General features: G+C 42.0%; 1 protein-coding gene across 2 annotated transcripts in view; it reads right to left on the reverse strand.

Annotated features, from left to right (window-relative positions):
- The window catches only part of LOC135524062 (cyclin-dependent kinase 17-like), a 44,936-nt gene extending 30,430 nt beyond the window's left edge, over window positions 1-14,506 (reverse strand). For both annotated transcript variants that reach the window (XM_064951213.1, XM_064951212.1), the window contains exon 1: window positions 14,150-14,506. Coding sequence is in view for 1 of the 2 variants with exons in the window: in XM_064951212.1 (XP_064807284.1) it covers window positions 14,150-14,205 (56 nt within the window). In the remaining variant the exon portion in view is untranslated. The remainder of the gene's footprint in view (window positions 1-14,149) is intronic.
- Between the last annotated feature and the right edge of the window lie 4,554 nt (window positions 14,507-19,060).

Below are 19,060 nucleotides of genomic sequence, written 5' to 3' on the forward strand. Positions count from 1 at the left end.
CTGCCGTGTAGTTCTGGGCTGATCCCTCACCTTCGTCATGATCATTGATGCCCCACGAGGTGAGATCTTGCATGGAGCCCCAGAACGAGGGTGATTGACCATCATCTTGAACTTCTTCCATTTTCTAATAATTGCACCAACAGTTGTTGCCTTCTCACCAAACTGCTTGTCTATTGTCCTGTAGCCCATCCCAGCCTTGTGCAGGACTACAATTTAACCCTGATGTCCTTACACAGCTCTCTGGTCTTGGCCATTGTGGAGAGGTTGGTGTCTGTTTGATTGAGTGTGTGGACAGGTGTCTTTTATACAGGTAACGAGTTCAAACAGGTGCAGTTAATACAGGTAATGAGTGGAGAACAGGAGGGCTTCTTAAAGAAAAACTAACAGGTCTGTGAGAGCTGGAATTCTTATTGGTTGGTAGGTGATCAAATACTTATGTCATGCAATAAAATGCCAATTAATTACTTAAAAATAATACAATGTGATTTTCTGGATTTTTGTTTTAGATTCCGTCTCCCACAGTTGAAGTGTACCTATGATAAAAATTACAGACCTCTACATGCTTTGTAAATAGGAAAACCTGCAAAATAATGACAATTACAACAATACTGAATGAACACTTGTATTTTTAACTTAATATAATAAATCAATAAAATAAATTTTGTCTCAAATAAATAATGAAACATTTCAATTTGGTTTAAATAATGCAAAAACAAAATGTTGGAGAAGTAAAAGTGAAATATGTGCCATGTAATTAATTTGCATTTTATTGCATGACATAAGTATTTGATCACCTACCAACCAGTAAGAATTCCGGCTCTCACAGACCTGTTAGTTTTTCTTTAATTAAGAAGCCTTCCTGTTCTCCACTCATTACCTGTATTTACTGCACCTGTTTGAACTCATTACCTGTATAAAAGACTGTCCACACACTCAAACAAACACACTCCAACCTCTCCTCAATGGCCAAGACCAGAGAGCTGTGTAAGGACATCAGGCTTAAATTGTAGACCTGCACAAGGCTGGGATGGGCTACAGGACAATAGGCAAGCAGCTTGGTGAGAAGGCAACAACTGTTGGCGCAATTATTAGAAAATGGAAGAGTTCAAGATGACGGTCAATCACCCTCGGTCTGGGGCTCCATGCAAGATCTCACCTCGTGGGGCTTCAATGATCATGAGGAAGGTTGAGGGATCAGCCCAGAACTACACGGCAGGACCTGGTCAATGACCTGAAGAGAGCTGGGACCACAGTCTCAAAGAAAACCATAAGTAACACACTACGCCGTCATAGATTAAAATCCTGCATGGTGTTTATACTTGCGTACTAATGTTCGTACAGATGATCGTGGTACCTTCAGGCGTTTGAAAATTGCTCCCAAGGATGAACCAGACTTGTGGAGGTCTACAATTTTTTTATGAGGTCTTTATTTTGATTGTCTCATTATGCCAAGCAAAGAGGCACTGAGTTTGAATGTAGGCCTTGAAATGCATCCACATGTACACCTCCAATTGACTCAGGCTAATTGACATAATTTATCAGATACTTCTAAAGCCATGACATCATTTTCTGAAATTTTCCAAGCTGTTTAAAGGCACAGTCAACTTAGTGTATGTAAACTTCTGACCCACTGGAATTGTGATACGGTGAATTATAAGTTAAATAATCTGTCTGTAAACAATTGTTGGAAAAATGACTTGTTTCATGCACAAAGTAGATGTCCTAACCGACTTGCCAAAACTATAGTTTGTTAACAAGAAATTTGTGGAGTGGTTGAAAAACGAGTGTTAATGACTCCTAAGTGTATGTAAACTTCCGACTTCACCTGTATATGTGTATATATAAGTCATACATCGCATGATCACTTAGTCTGTGTCCAAAATTGCACCCTATTCTCTATGTACATGTAGTGCACTACTTTTGACCAGGGCCCATAGGGATGTGGTAAAAGGTAATGCACTATATAGGGAATAGGGTGCCATTTGGGATGCATACTTAATTAATGCTTGTGCCAAAACAGTGGAAAGGCTAACACTGCACTCTTGTACCTGTGTAGTAACACTATTTACAATAGTGTAAACAATATTATATTAACCATAGACAATATCTATATTATTAACATGTAATAATACCTTAATCATTGAGTGTAATGTCTACATTCATCCATCTAACCTCCCTAACCAAATAGGGTCTTAACCAGCTGACACTCGGTGTAGGGTGTAGTTATCCTTAAATGCTGATCTTGGGTCGGTTTTCCATTTCCCCCACTAATGCTTCAGGTGAGAATTGGCAGAGGGAATGCTAATCCTAGATCTGTCCTTAAGGGGACACTTCACCACGAAGCCTAACCCTCTGACTGCTGGGTGGCTATTGTATGCTGAGTGAGACTTTCACTTTCAGCCTGACTGTAAAGTGAAAAAAAAAAATGAAAAAAAAAAAGAAGTTTGGTGAGAGTTCGGGAGGCCACTATTAGGCCAGGGAAAAAAATTTGCTTACACTAACATGTGTTGTCTATTGCATTTCAGGAGGGGCCACTTTCGGAGCCTGAGTGCCAGAATTCCGATGTTAATACTTTAGAGAAAGAGGAAGAGTATGTATGAATGGCTATGTATAGACCAGAGTTACGGGACGGGGGAGTGTGGTGTGGATTCTATGTGTGTGTGTGTGTTTCATGGCACCTGCTCAGTGAGGACTAGGGAGAGGCGGACACTAACCTTCAGCCAGCTGTCCTTGGCCTGGTCCCTTAAACATGAGCCCTGTCCACCACACACACACCCCCACATTTATGCTCATACACAAACACGTATTTATTCTCGCTCTCTCTCACACACACACACACACACACACACACACACACACACACACACACACACACACACACACACACACACACACACACACACACACACACACACAGAGGAAGGCACTCAAACATGCATTCACAGAATCAATATATGCACATACTGCTGGCATTTCAAACACACACACACACACACTCTCACAATCACACACTTCCCTAAAATAAAATTAGGCACCGAGCAAATTCCAGGTCTGCTGAGCACAAACTTGTACATTGTGTGTTTACTGTGAACATTGAGGATGTACTCACTTTAAGTTACAGTTAAACCGTGGCCAAATGGCTACTGTGGCTATTTGATCATAATGTAGGCCTCCTAGAGTGGCCTACCATAAAATAATCTGGAGAAAATGCATCCCATAACATTTTAACATGGAAATAGCTGTTCTATCATTCAGCCTACAGTAGCAGCCAATGTGTGGTGTTCAGTGTAGGCCTCCATTCCATGAGACGTTTGAAAAAAATATACAGGGCCTGACATTAACCTGTTTATCCACTTATCCTTCAGACAAGGAGGTGACTGAAAATGTTGTTGTTTGATGCAAAAGAACACTTTCCAAAATAAAATGCATTATTATTCCCATACCATTATTACAGAGAATCAAACAAATTATTCTACCTACTGCCTATTTAGCTTATTCAAGACTGTCTCAAATTACAACACTGCCCCTTTAAGACAAAAACCTCTTTACATGACTCGCTTTTCAAATATCTCTAGAAATGTACAGGTTTTGTGCTCTTGTAAGAAGCTACATTGCCTTGCGAAAGTATTCGGCCCCCTTGAACTTTGCAACCTTTTGCCACATTTCGGGCTTCAAACAAAGATATAAAACTGTATTTTTTTGTGAAGAATCAACAACAAGTGGGACACAATCATGAAGTGGAACGACATTTATTGGATATTTCAAACTTTTTTAACAAATCAAAAACTGAAAAATTGGGCGTGCAAAATTATTCAGCCCCCTTAAGTTAATACTTTGTATCGCCACCTTTTGCTGCGATGACAGCTGTAAGTCGCTTGGGGTATGTCTCTATCAGTTTTGCACATCGAGAGACTGAAATTTTTTCCCATTCCTCCTTGCAAAACAGCTCGAGCTCAGTGAAGTTGGATGGAGAGCATTTGTGAACAGCAGTTTTCAGTTCTTTCCACAGATTCTCAATTGGATTCAGGTCTGGACTTTGACTTGGCCATTATAACACCTGGATATGTTTATTTTTGAACCATTCCATTGTAGATTTTGCTTTATGTTTTGGATCATTGTCTTGTTGGAAGACAAATCTCCGTCCCAGTCTCAGGTCTTTTGCAGACTCCATCAGGTTTTCTTCCAGAATGGTCCTGTATTTGGCTCCATCCATCTTCCCATCAATTTTAACCATCTTCCCTGTCCCTGCTGTAGAAAAGCAGGCCCAAACCATGATGCTGCCACCACCATGTTTGACAGTGGGTATGGTGTGTTCAGGGTGATGAGCTGTGTTGCTTTTACGTCAAACATAACGTTTTGCATTGTTGCCAAAAAGTTCGATTTTGGTTTCATCTGACCAGAGCACCTTCTTCCACATGTTTGGTGTGTCTCCCAGGTGGCTTGTGGCAAACTTTAAACAACACTTTGTATGGATATCTTTAAGAAATGGCTTTCTTCTTGCCACTCTTCCATAAAGGCCAGATTTGGGCAATATACGACTGATTGTTGTCCTATGGACAGAGTCTCCCACCTCAGTTGTAGATCTCTGCAGTTCATCCAGAGTGATCATGGGCCTCTTGGCTGCATCTCTGATCAGTCTTCTCCTTGTATGAGCTGAAAGTTTAGAGGGACGGCCAGGTCTTGGTAGATTTGCAGTGGTCTGATACTCCTTCCATTTCAATATTATCGCTTGCACAGTGCTCCTTGGGATGTTTAAAGCTTGGGAAATCTTTTTGTATCCAAATCCGGCTTTAAACTTCTTCACAACAGTATCTCGGACCTGCCTGGTGTGTTCCTTGTTCTTCATGATGCTCTCTGCACTTTTAACGGACCTCTGAGACTATCACAGTGCAGGTGCATTTATACGGAGACTTGATTACACACAGGTGGATTGTATTTATCATCATTAGTCATTTAGGTCAACATTGGATCATTCAGAGATCCTCACTGAACTTCTGGAGAGAGTTTGCTGCACTGAAAGTAAAGGGGCTGAATAATTTTGCACGCCCAATTTTTCAGTTTTTGATTTGTTAAAAAAGTTTGAAATATCCAATAAATGTCGTTCCACTTCATGATTGTGTCCCACTTGTTGTTGATTCTTCACAAAAAAAACAGTTTTATATCTTTATGTTTGAAGCCTGAAATGTGGCAAAAGGTTGCAAAGTTCAAGGGGGCCAAATACTTTCGCAAGGCACTGTATCTTTCCACTATTGCTAAGTACAAATTATCTATAACTGGACTAATAACTCACTAACTAGCAAAGGATATGAACAAAATGTGCACACGTGGCTACATGCAGCTCTCGCTTTGATCTCAAAACAAGCACATTCATTCTGTAAACACAGTCCAGTTCAAAGTAAATGGCACAGGTCCATATATGGCAATGGTCTATTTGCATTCAGTGCATTCGGAAAGTATTCAGAGCCCTTGACTTATTTCACATTTTGTTACGTTACAGCCTTATTCTAAAATTGATTCAATATTTTTTTTCTCATGAATCTACACACAATACCCTATAACGATAAAGCAAAAAACAGGTTCTTAGAAATGTTTGCTAATTTATATATTTTTTTAAACCAGAAATACCTTATTACATAAGAATTCAGACCCTTTGCTATTAAATTTGAAATTGAGCTCAGGTGCATCCTGTTTCATTTGTTCATCCTTGAGACGTTTCTACAATTTGATTGGAGTCCACCTGTGATCAATTCAATTGATTGGACATGATTTGGAAAGATACACATCTATCTATATTAAGGTCCCACAGAGCTTGCCTCCTGTCCAAACTGAACAAATCGGGGGGTCATTCTCAAAACCCTGTTATTTGCAAGAGGAAGCGACGCAGGTACATAGGACAAAGAGCCGGATGCCTGGTCAGGACCCGGAAAAGGTGAGTGGGAAAGCTGCCTTTACCATCAATACTACTCGCCAACGTGCAATCATTGGACAATAAACTAGACGAGGTACGATCACGACTATCCTACCAACGGGACATCAAAAACTGTAATATCCTATGTTTCACGGAATCGTGGCTGAATGACGACATGGATATTCAGCTAGCGGGATATAGGCTGCACCGGCAAGATAGAACAGCACACTCCGGTAAGATGAGGGGGAGGTCTGTGCATATTTGTAAACAACAGCTGGTGCACGAAATCTAAGGAAGTCTCTAGATTTTGCTCGCCTGAAGTAGAGTATATTGTGATAAATTGCAGGCCACAGTACCTGCCTAGAGGGTTTTCAGCTATACTTTTCGTGGCTGTTTATTTACCACCACAGACAGATGCTGGCACTAAGACCGCACTCAGTCAGCATGTACTCTGAATAAGGAAATAAGCAAACAGGAAACTACTCACCCAGAGGCGGCACTCCCAGTGGCCAGAGACTTTAATGCAGGGAAACTTAAATCAGTTCTACCAAATTTCCATCAACATGTTAAATGTGCAACCAGAGGGGAAAGAAATTCTAGACTACCTTTACTCCACACACAGAGACGAGTACAAAGCTCTTCCTCTCCCTCCATTTGGAAAATCCGACCACAACTCTATTCTCCTGATTCCTGCTTTCAAGCAAAAATTAAAGCAGGAAGCACCAGTGACACGGCCTATGAAAAAGTGGTCAGATGAAGCAGATGCTAAACTACAGGACTGTTTGCGATCAGACTGGAACATGCTCCGGTATTCTTCCGATGGCATTGAGGAGTACACCACATCAGTCACTGGCTTTATCAATAAGCGCATCGAGGACGTCGTCCCCACAGTGACTGTACGTACATACCCAAACTCGAAGCCATGGATTACAGGCAACATTCACACTGAGCTAAAAGGCAGAGCTGCAGCTTTCAAGGTGCGGGACTCTAACCCGGAAGCTTACAAGAAATACTGCTATGCCCTGCGACGAACCATCAAACAGGAAAAGAGTCAATAAAGGGCAAAAAATGAATCATACTACACCTGCTCCAACGCTCATCTTATGTGGCAGGCCTTGCAAACTATGACAGACCACAAAGGGAAGTACAGCTGCCCAGTGACACGAGCCTACCAGACGAGCTAAATCACTTCTATGCTCACTTCGAGGCAAGCAACACTGAGGCATGCATGAGAACATCAGCTGTTCCGGACGACTGTGTGATCACGCTCTCCCTCTGCACCTGGATCCTGGACTTCCTGACGGGCCGCACCCCAGGTGGTGAGGGTAGTTAGCAACACATCTGCCATGCTGATCCTCAACACTGGAGCTCCCCAGGGGTGCGTACTCAGTCCCCTCCTGTACTCCCTGTTCACCTACGACTGCATGGCTAGTCACAACTCCAACACCCTCATTAAGTTTGTAGACGACACAGCAGTGCTAGGCCTGATCACCGACAACGACGAGACAGCCTATAGGGAGAAGGTCAGAGACCTGGCCGGGTGGTACCAGAATAACAACATATCCCGCAACATAACCGAGACTAAGGAGATGATTGTGGACTACAGGAAAAGGAGGATCGAGCACGCCCCCATTCTCATTGGCGGGGCTGTAGTGGAGCAGGTTGAGAACTTCAAGTTCCTTGGTGTCCTCATCAACAACAAACTAGAATGGTCCAAACACACCAAGATAGTCGTGAAGAGGGCACGGCAAAGCCTATTCCCCCTCAGGAAACTAAAAAGATTTGGCATCGGAGGGCTTCGGGAAAAGTCTCTGAATATCCTTGAGTGGTCCAGCCAAAGACCGGACTTAAACCTGATCGAACATCTCTGGAGAGACCTGAAAATAGCTTTGCGGCAACGCTCCCCATCCAAACTGACAGAGCTTGAGGATCTGCAGAGAAGAATGGGAGAGACTCCCAATATACAGGTGTGCCAAACTTGTAGCGTCATATCCAAGAAGCCTCGAGGCTGTAATCACTGCAAAAAGTGCTTCAACAAAGTACTGAGTGAAGGGCCTGAATACTTGTTTAAATGTGATATTTCATACAGCAGTTCTGACTGGTTATACAGACCGGTGACATAAAGTACTGGCTGTGTAGAGTACGGGCTGTGTAGAGCATGAGCTGAGTGAATGGCAATGCAATAGAATCAAACCTAATTTTTACCTGTCACATGAGCCAAATACAACACAAAATATTTCACCTTACAGTGAAATGCTTACTTACGAGCCCCTAAACAACAGTGCAGTTTCAAAAAAATATGGATAAGAATAAGAGATAAAACTAACAAGTAATTAAAGAACAACAGCAGAAAATAACAATATATACAGGGGCGGGTACCGGTACAGAGTCTATGTTCAGGGGCACCAGCCATTTGAGTTAGCATGTACATGTAGGTAGAGTTATCAGTGGCCATACATAGATGACAACAGAGAGTGGCAGTGGTGTGGAGAGGGGAGGGAGGGGGTCAATGCAAATAGTCTGGGTAGCAATTTGACTCGATGTTCTGGAGTCTTATCACTTAGTCGTAGAAGCCTCTTAGACCTAGACTTGGTAGCAGAGAGAACAGTCTATGACTAGGGTGGCTGGAGTCTTGACAATTTTTAGGGCCCTCCTCTGACACCACCTGGTATAGAGGTCCTGGATGGCAGGAAGCTTGGCACAAGTGATGTACTGGACCGTTCGCACTACCCTCTGTAGGGTAGCATGGCAGATGTCCTGTTACCTACCCTTAACACCTGGGGGCAGCCCGTCAGGAAGTCCAGGATCCAGTTGCAGAGGGAGGTGTTTACTCCCAGGGTCCTTAGCTTTTTGACGAGCTTTGAGGGCACTATGACATTGAACGCTGAGCTGTAGTCAATGAATAGCATTCTCACATAGCTGTTCCTTTTGTCCAGGTGGGTAAGGGCAGTGTGGAGTGCAATAGAGATTGCATCATCTGTGGATCTGTTGGGGCGGTATGCAAATTGGAGTGGGTCTAGGGTTTCTGGGATAATGGTGTTAATGTGAGCCATGACCAGCCTTTCAAAGCACTTCATGGCTACAGACGTGAGTGCTTTGGGTCGGTAGTCATTTGGGCAGGTTACCTTAGTGTTCTTGGGCACAGGCACTATGGTGATCTGCTTAATAAAACATGTTGGTATTACAGACTCGGACAGGGAGAGGTTGAAAATGTCAGTGAAGACACTTGCTAGTTGGTCAGCGCATGCTCACAGTACACATCCTGGTAATCCACCTGGCTCTGCGGCCTTGTGAATGTTGATCTGTCTAAATTTCTTACTCACATCGGCTGCGGTGAGAGTGATCAGTTGAACAGTCTTCCGGTACAGCTGGTGCTCTCATGCATGTTTCAGTGTTATTTGCCTCAAAGCGAGCATAGAAGTAGTTTAGCTCGTCTGGTAGGCTCGTGTCACTGGGCAGCTCTCGGCTGTGCTTCCCTTTGTAGTCTAATGGTTTGCAAGCCCTGCCACATTTGACGAGCGTCAGAGCTGGTGTAGTATGATTCGATCTTAGTCCAGTATTGACGCTTTTCCTGTTTGATTGTTTGTCTGAGGGCATAGCAGGATTTCTTATAAGCTTCCAGGTTAGAGTCCTGCTCCTTGAAAGCGGAGGCTCTAGCCTTTAGCTCAGTGCGGATGCTGCCTGTAATCCATGGCTTCTGGTTGGGGTATGTACGTAAGGTCACTGTGGGGACGATGTCGTCGATGCAGTTATTGATAAAGCCATTGACTGATGTGGTGTGCTCCTCAATGCCATAGGAGGAATCCCAGAACATATTCCAGTCTGTGCTAGCAAACAGTCTTGTAGCTTAGCATCTGCTTCATCTGACCACTTTTTTATTGATCTAGTCACTGGTGCTTCCTGCTTTAATATTTGCTTGTGAGCTGGAATCAGGAGGATAGAATTTTGGTCAGATTTGCCAAATGGAGGGCGAGGAAGAGCTTTGTATGCTTCTCTGTGTGTGGAGTATAGGTGGTCCAGAAATATTTTCTGTCTGGTTGCACATTTAACATGCTGATAGAAATTTGGTAAAACTGATTTAAGTTTCGTTGCATTAAAGTCCCCAGCTACTAGGAGCACCGCCTCTCGGTGAGCGTTTTCTTGTTTGCTTATAGAGGAATACAGCTCATTCAATGCTATCTTAGTGCCAACCTCTGAGGTGATATGTAAACAGCTTAGAAGAAAACAGATGAGAACTCTTCTCGGTAGGTAGTGTGGTTTACAGCTTATGATAATATACACAACCTCAGGTGAGAAATATCCAAGTAAGTCTCGAGCTATAGTGCACCAGCTGTTATTTACAAAAATACATAGTCTGCTGCCCCTTGTCTTACCAGACGCCGCTGTTCTATCCTGCCGGTACATCGTATAACAAGCCAGCTGTATGTTGATATTGTTTAATCTTGTTTAATCTTCCCCGTAACTCGTCCATTTCATTGTCCAAAGATTGCATGTTTGCTTGCAGAATTGAGGGAAGTGGGGGTTTATGCGATCGCCTACGAATTCTCAAAAGGCCGGCCGCTCTCCGGCCTCTCTTTATCAGCCTCCTCTTCACGCAGATCACGGGGGTCGAGGCCTGTTCCCGAGGGAGCCATATCGCCTCTGCCTCGTTAGAGTCGTGAAAGAAGAAAAAGGACTCTGCTCGTCCATGGTAAATAATCGCAGTCCTGACGTCTAGAAGTTATTTTCGGTCATCTAAGAGACGGTAGCGGCAACATTATGTACAAAATGAGTTAAAAAAAATAAAGTTACAAACAACGCAGATGAACAAACAAAAAAATACAATCGGTTGGGGGCACATAAAACGTCTGCCTTCTGCTCCGGCGTCATTTTAAGTCCATCTTAAATTCTACTATGCGTTCTGCCTACAACATCTCTTGCATAGTTTGTTTTGTTTCGGTATGTTGCATTGAAAGTGCCTAATATTGCACTGATTCGATCACAATTACCGAAGTAAAGGAAACGTTGATAGTGTTAATAGGGAAAACTCAAACAGTTGTCACCAACCTTTTCTGGGTCAACATCACTTTGAGTCAAAATGCAAGCCGAGATCTACCGCTCAGATTTGGATTTTTACATTACTTAAAAAACGTAAGCCTATGCAACATTAACCAATTAAAAACCGTACTGTAGCAATGACGTTTGTGCAGTAAGCTATAGGCCCAATATATGATCACCGCATATTGGCTTTGCTTGAATTGCCCTGCCAATGCATGGTTGTTCGGGCCATTTTTTTAAATTATATATTTCAAAATTTGAGGTAGGCTATATGATCACACTGGTAATAGATCTGTTGTTGATTTACTTGTGGGCCACAGCTAAGTGAGCATACATTTAAATAATTAGATTTCTATTTACTGGGCTGATGGTGCCTGCATCTGATGGTCAGTCTCAGCAGATGGAGAGAACAGCAGACTGAGGGTCCGCTTCTCAACATCCCTCCACTCTCTCTTTCCTCCACTGACACTAACCAAAAATGGTCTTCCAGCTGATTGCGTAACTCAAGTTGCACCACATTATTTGTGCCTCATTCACAAATTCATGTTGTTACTCCTATGAACAGAGAAAGTTTAATATTCCTTGATATTAAAAAAGACCCAAGCCACTAATAATAACAACACAACCTTATAGATACATTTTCCTCCTCATTCATTACTGCTGCAGTGCTTGTTGCAGCGCTGAGTGGAAATAGGAAGAATGTGCATTTTATGGCTTATAAAAGTGTTGAATACAAAGTGTTGACAGCGCTGAGTAAGAACTTAAACCTGAACTCACTCATTAAAACAGCAGCTCTTTGCTGTATCCGTTGACAGTCTCACTCCTAGTCATGGTTTTAAACATTTTAGAAATCTCACAGTAACAACTTTGCTGTAGCTTTCTTTTATGCCTGCTACATTTACTGCAGACACGGTCCTCTGAGACAACCGAGTGGCCAGCGGAAGGCCTATAGTGCACTTGATTTGTTCTCCGGGCCCGCCGGGAAGGCAGAGTGTGTACCTTCAGACACATGAAATGGTTCAAATGGCAACAGTTCGCCTACCCGGCGAGCAGGGCAACTAATCGGGAGCACCTACCAATACAAGGCTTTATCAACTGGGTTTTGTACAGAAATGTTTGGCAATCGTGTAGGAATGCCTTGGAGATCAACAAGTTGGTGACCACTGCTCTAGAAAGTTCTAGGGTAAGTTCCATCTCGCACATCTCTCAGTGGGCTAATATTTCTTCTGCACTGCAGTCCCGGGGGAGTGGCGGAGACAGTCTCGGGCAACTGCGCACCCACGCACATGTGCAGCTACACACCCTCACAAGCCATCCGCAAACACACCCAACCACACACACCCCCTCAGAGAGCACAATCTGATATATCCTACCCTACCCTGTGGGGATCAGTGCTGCGTGGCTACAGCTGTTTCACAGAAGGTCACGCTACCCTGCCTTACAATACCACCACCATCTCAAAAGGTCTTCACCAAGGTAATACAACAACGTCACACACACACACACACACACACACACACACACACACACACACACAGGAAAGACTCAACTCCACCTTGGTGGCAACCATCTCCTTACAACCTTAGTGGGACACCATGTAACACACAGGGGTATTTACACACAAAACCTTGACATTACTGAACCAAAAAGAAGAAAGAGCCCATCAATCTGATCTAAACATGAGTTAACGTTTGAATCACAGGCTGACATGAGAGAAACTACAACCAACCACTGAGAAGGACTACAACTAGATACACATTGGTTATTACAACTCTACAATGCCGGTAATCAATAACACTATAATGATCAGCTCCAGACTAAACTAAACTTGGAGCTAGTGGCTGCTCTGGGTCAGCAGTCTGTTCCTGTGTGTACTGTTCCTCGGGGTGAGTGAGCTTGCATTCAGAACAATGACGTCTTCCTTCAGGACATCCTGCCAACACCCCCCCCCCCCCCCCCCCCCACACACACACACACACACAGAGGGTCTTATAACAAGTGAAGCCCAGTCAAACAGTAACCATTAAAGGAAGAGGAATCCCACCAAAAGGAAGGAATGCCATGAAAACAACTGACTACCCCTTGCGTCACCCTTGAACCCACAGACACGTTCCTGCAGTCTACTGTAAACGTGCTCTACAGGGTTCTGTCTGCCACATGGCAAGGCTCCATCATGCCAATAATGTATTGCCCATGTATCCATCTCCACACAAGTATAATTCAAAGGTTTTCAAGTGTAATGAATCCCCACTATTTCAAAAACTTATTTACAGGCCCTTCCCAACAATAAATATTACAATAATAACACAAGGAATAAATACATGGATACTTGTTGCAATCCATTGAATACCACTGCGATAGCTTCCTGTGATGTTTTAACTAGTAAATCCTATGGGTCAAATGTAATACTATTTCATTCAAAAATGACCCCCCCACAAAAAAAAATTCCAAGCCTGGTTTACAGCAGAGATTACTTTGTTCTATAAATGTTTTGGAAAACACAAACATGTAGATGGATTTGAAATGTAGGTCAGTAAATGAATTTGGGGTATCACTTTACAATAGGGAATAAAGGCCAAGTCGATACAATCATACCTGTCATGCCTGCATACTGTAGCGTACAATCACTTGTAGGGACAACGTGGTGTTTTTGGTGGTTGTTTTTGCCAAAAATATTATTTTCAATTAATAATTTTGTTTAGTTCCTCTTAAACCCTGTGCTTTCCTCATTAAACGACAACATACAGTATTTCTGCGAATTCAGCACTTCCAAATAGCGCACGCTTACCTATCCCATATATTTTTAAAACATGACAGCAGTGGCTTAGCTCCTGTCTGTGTACCTTTTAAATGTTTAATTATTTTATGTGAAGAGTATCCAGTTTACCTTCCACAGCCTAATAGGCAGGACGGGACAACGCCAATTTGAATATAAACAGCCTGTCCACCACAATAGAAAGCTATTCACACACACATGCATGCGCGCGCGCACACACACACACACACACACACACATTACACACACACAGGGGAGCGCTGTGAAATAAACATTGCAACATTGTTACCCCATTTTGTGACAACGCGGGGTGGAATGTGTCTTGTTGTGGTCGCAACAACTCGTTGCTATCATCAAGCCACTTGCACGGTAGGCTTTTGCTGCAATTTCGTAAGGACCCATCAGACAAATGTTACCATAGCGCTCACCAGAAACGATTTGCGTTGTTCCGACCGGTGTCCCCGTCCCCGGAGCTTCTTTTCATGCCGGATGCCGTCTTTCCAACCGATGTAAAATGAGGAATGCTTTGTTGTCTCGGTGTAGTAGTTTTTTATCTCCAATAATGTCACCTAAATCCGCGAGGATGTTGCTCACGCCATGGCTATCGAGGACTCGAAGTTAGAACCTTTGTGGCGGGGGGGGGGCAGTAGCGAGTGAACTGTTCCCTTTTCGGTTGGAGAACATACCAGCGTGAGAAACCGATGATGACGATGGATCGGTGTTGAGGGGTGCGAGCTCAGCTGTGTGCGCCTGCCTGACTACTGCTTGCTCACGGTGCCAACGCAGCCGTGTCATCGAACGTATTTTTTCAGACAGAAGAATTTCAACCCCGATCACCAGGGGAAATAGCGCCACCCACTTCGCTATGATCGCCAGTTCATTGTTAGAAACTTCATTAAAATGACCGAACTGTTTAAAAAAAAAAGTATTGTTTGAGAAACAGACGCCTCACAAATCCTCAACTGGCAGCTTCATTAAATAGTACCCACAAAACACCAGTCTCAACGTCAACAGTGAAAAGGAGACTCCAGGATGCTGGCCTTCTAGGCAGAGTTCCTCTGTCCAGTGTCTGTGTTCTTTTGCCCATGTTAATCTTTTCTTTTTATTGGCCTGTCTAAGATATGGCTTTTTCTTTTGCAACTCTGCCTAGAAGGCCAGCATCCCGAAGCATCCCTCTTGCTCAGTTGTGCACCGGGCCTCCCACTCTTCTTTCTATTCTGGGTAGCGCCAATTTGCTCTTCAGTTTCTTGGCAATTTGTTACATGGAATAGCCTTAATTTCTCAGAACAAGAATAGACTGACGAGTTTCAGAACAAAGTTCTTTGTTTCTGGCCATTTTGAGCCTGTTATCAAACCCACAAATGCTGATGCTCCAGATACTCAACTAATCTAAAGAAGGACAGTTTTATTGCTTCTTTAATCAGAACAACTGTTTTCAGCTGTGCTAACATAATTGCAAAAGGCTTTTCTAATGATCAATTAGCCTTTTAAAATGATAAACTTGGATTAGCTAACACAGCATGTCATCAGAACACAGGAGTGATGGTTGCTGATAATGAGCCTCTGTACACCTATGTAGATATTCCATTAAAGAATCTGCTGTTTCCAGCTGCAATAGTTATTTACAACATTAACAATGTCTACACTGTATTTCTGATCAATTTGATGTTATTTTCATGCTTTTCTTTCAAAAACAAGGACATTTCAAGTGAGCCCAAACTTTTGCACGTCTTAAGAGAACATTCCTGGCCATCCCCTGTGGAATGTCCATGTTGATCCTCTTGGTTATCTTGGTCCTCTTGATCCATCCACCTGTCTTCTTTGTTAGTCAGGCCTGACCCCTTCATCCCGTAGTTTTTTCCTGTAATCTAATTTAATATGACTGAAGATGTAGAATTTTCTGCCAGGCCCCTTCTAATAGGGTATAACAGACTCGTTAGCACCTAGACTACATGCCCTCTATAAAAAAAACTGCATTTTTTTCCCCCTCAAAACAAAGGTTGTAAAAGTATGCTAGACATTTTATAGAATAAATCATATATAGTTTGATGATCCTGTGACAAACGGACAAAAGTAATTGATTTTTACATTTTTAAATGGCTTTTGGCGAACGTCTGTTGAACGTCTGTTAAATGTCCGAATGGGTGAATATAAAACCAACTTTACCTCGGTAGAAAGCCATCGGGGGAGTTGAAAATGCGATGGAAACACATTGAACTTTAGATGCAGTCATCTGGGTTTTAAAATGCAGTCGTGGGTTTTCATTGGAAGCGTCTTTGTATTATTTACTTGTTGGTAACAATTTGTATTTTTGGTCAACTTCATTCTGAAGTGAAGTTATTTGCGGTAACAGTCCGACGAGGTCTTCTGTGAATAAAAGTGACGTTGAAGAGCAAAGAAGCATCTAACGACCAGTGGTGGAAAAAGTACCCAATTGTTATGCTTGAGTAAAAGTAAAGATACCTTAATAGAAAATGACTCTAGTAAAAGTCACCCAGTAATTTTACTACTTGAGTAAAAGTCTACAAGTATTTGGTTTTAAATGTACTCAAGTATCAAAAGTAAATGCAATTGCTCAAATATACTTAAGTCTCAAAAGTAAAAATCACTTCACATTCTTTATGTTTTAAGCTAACCAGACGGCACCATTTTCATTGTTTACATTTTTTTAGTCTGTCAAATCAGAGGCAGTAGGGATGACCAGGAATGTGCTCTTGAGACTTAACAGTGGAGATAAGGAAAACTAAGAGTGAACCTTAACATACCTATATACTGTATATATATATATTATTATTATTATTTTTTACCTTTATTTAACTAGGCAAGTCAGTTAAGAATTCTTATTTTCAATGACGGCCTAGGAACAGTAGGTTAACTGCCTGTTCAGGGGCAGAACGACAGATTTGTAACTTGTCAGCTCGGAGATTTGAACTTGCAACCTTCCGGTTACTAGTGTCTGGTGTGTGTGTGTGTATATTAGCATGGGAATTAAAAGATACCAGAAGGTGGATAACAAAAAAAAGAACTGAAATAAGAAGTAGACGGTACATGTTTGGTTTTTGGGCTGAATGTATACAGTCGTGGCCAAAAGTTTTGAGAATGACACAAATATTAATTTTCACAAAGTTTGCTGCTTCAGTGTCTTCAGATATTTTTGGCAGATGTTACTATGGAATACTGAAGTATAATTACCAACATTTTATAAGTGTCAAAGGCTTTTATTGACAATTACATGAAGTTGATGCAAAGAGTCAATATTTTCAGTGTTGACCATTCTTTTTCTGGGCCACATCCTGACTGATGGCAGCCCATTCTTGCATAATCAATGGATAATCAATGCTTGGAGTTTGTTAGAATTTGTGGGTTTTTGTTTGTCCACCCGCCTCTTGAGGATTGACCACAAGTTGGTACCATTCTTTATTCATGGCTGTGTTCTTAGGTAAAACAGCCTTGTCCTCGTCAACACTCACACCTGTGTTAACGAGAGAATCACTAACATAATGTCAGCTGGTACTTTTGTGACAGGGCTGAAATGTTTTTGGGGGGATTCAGTACATTTGCATGGCAAAGAGGGACTTTGCAATTAATTGCAATTCATCTGATCACTCTTCATAACATTCTGGAGTATATGCAAATTGCCATCACACAAACTGAGGCAGTAGACTTTGTGAAAATGTATATTTGTGTCATTCTCAAAACTTTTGGCCACGACTGTACATTATGATTTGTCTCTAAACTGTATGTGCACCCCTCCGCAATCTACTGCCACAAACCATTAAAGACTAGGAATTCATCTAGTCTGTCCCTATGCTATTTGCTCTCTTTCTCAAACTGCTAGCACAAAGCCTTCGTGAAAATGTGTTTGTTTTTTTACAAAAGATGCCGAAAAAATACATAAACTGTCCCAAATCAGCTCTACACAATTCAGCAGGGAGGTGTGCAACTACGACAAATTATACCCATTATAACAGTGTAGAAACTACGTCACCTACATAGGTATTACCATATCCCTTTCAATTCACATTCCTTGCAAAAATTAACTATTTGCAAAACTTTTAAAACGTCCAGAAAGATAGTGGTCTGAGAAGGGTATTTACACTTTAAAAGACATATTTTAAGTGAACGGATGTGGATGAAAGAATTCTGGCAGTATTTTAATGTCCTAGTTTCATATTTTTTTCTTTACCTCCAACTCTATATATCAAAGTGAGCCTATGAGGACCTTAGGAATCAGATTTACCATTATACCCATTCATCAAATGCTCAAAAGGAGTTGTTTGTGATGTCTACATTCAGTTGCCACTTTATTAGGTTCACCACCCTATTCACAAAAATAAATTGATCCTACATACACCAAGTCCAGAGGTCTTGGCTTGCTAGACACTAAAGCATGCAGAGAAGTATTCAGGTATTCTGTTACTGTTTGTTTGAACTTTAGAATGTGCAAAATGACAGCACAGTCTGTGATGGTCTTATGTAACTCAGAAAAGTTTCAAAACTGTTTTTTAATAATTCCAACACCAAGCTTGTACTGACAGTGATAAACTCCAACTGGACTTAAAAACTTGAACAGTCTGTCTCCTTTCCCAGTTTCATCAACAGTTTTGAATTCACACTGTTCCAGATGCAAAGGATGTTGTAACAAATAAATAAATACATGTCTTTTGGCAAATGTCTGTTGAATGTCTGATGAATGTCGGTTGAATGTCTGTTGAATGTTCGAATGTATGAATATAAAACCAACTTTACCTCGGTTAGTTTTCTCACAAAAACTGTTGCGTTAAATAGCAAATGTGCCTACTCTGGTCTTGGCACCTGCACTCTAGTCTACATTTTTTTTTCCTTTTAACCAGGCAAGTCAGTTAAGAACAAATTCTTATTTTCAATGACGGCCTAGGAACAGTGGGTTAACTGCCTGTTCAGGGGCAGAACAACAGATTTGTACCTTGTCAGCTCGGGGGGTTTGAACATGCATCCTTCTGGTTACTAGTCCAACTCTCTAAGCATTAGGCTACCCTTCCAGATTATCGTGGAAGATAATATTTTTATTTGTCAGCAAGTGGCTGATATTTATTGGAATGGAGCATCAAGTTCACCGTGTCCTTCCACCACCCTGTGAAGTTCATTGTGTTATTTTATCTGTAGCCTAATAATCTGTATGGTTTCCTGAGTCGTAGTGGGAGGACCACAAGCCGTATCATCTCGTGACTCCAAGTTACCTTCGATAAAATGGTTATTGTTTTGCAGGGGACAGCCCCGACCGGGACTCAAACCCGGTCCAGCGACTGTCAAACCAACACCTTCATTGTTATGCCAAGAAGTCCACACCTTTTGACGAG

Source organism: Oncorhynchus masou, chromosome 31 (assembly GCF_036934945.1).
Source record: "Oncorhynchus masou masou isolate Uvic2021 chromosome 31, UVic_Omas_1.1, whole genome shotgun sequence".
Taxonomy (NCBI): Eukaryota; Metazoa; Chordata; class Actinopteri; order Salmoniformes; family Salmonidae; genus Oncorhynchus; species Oncorhynchus masou.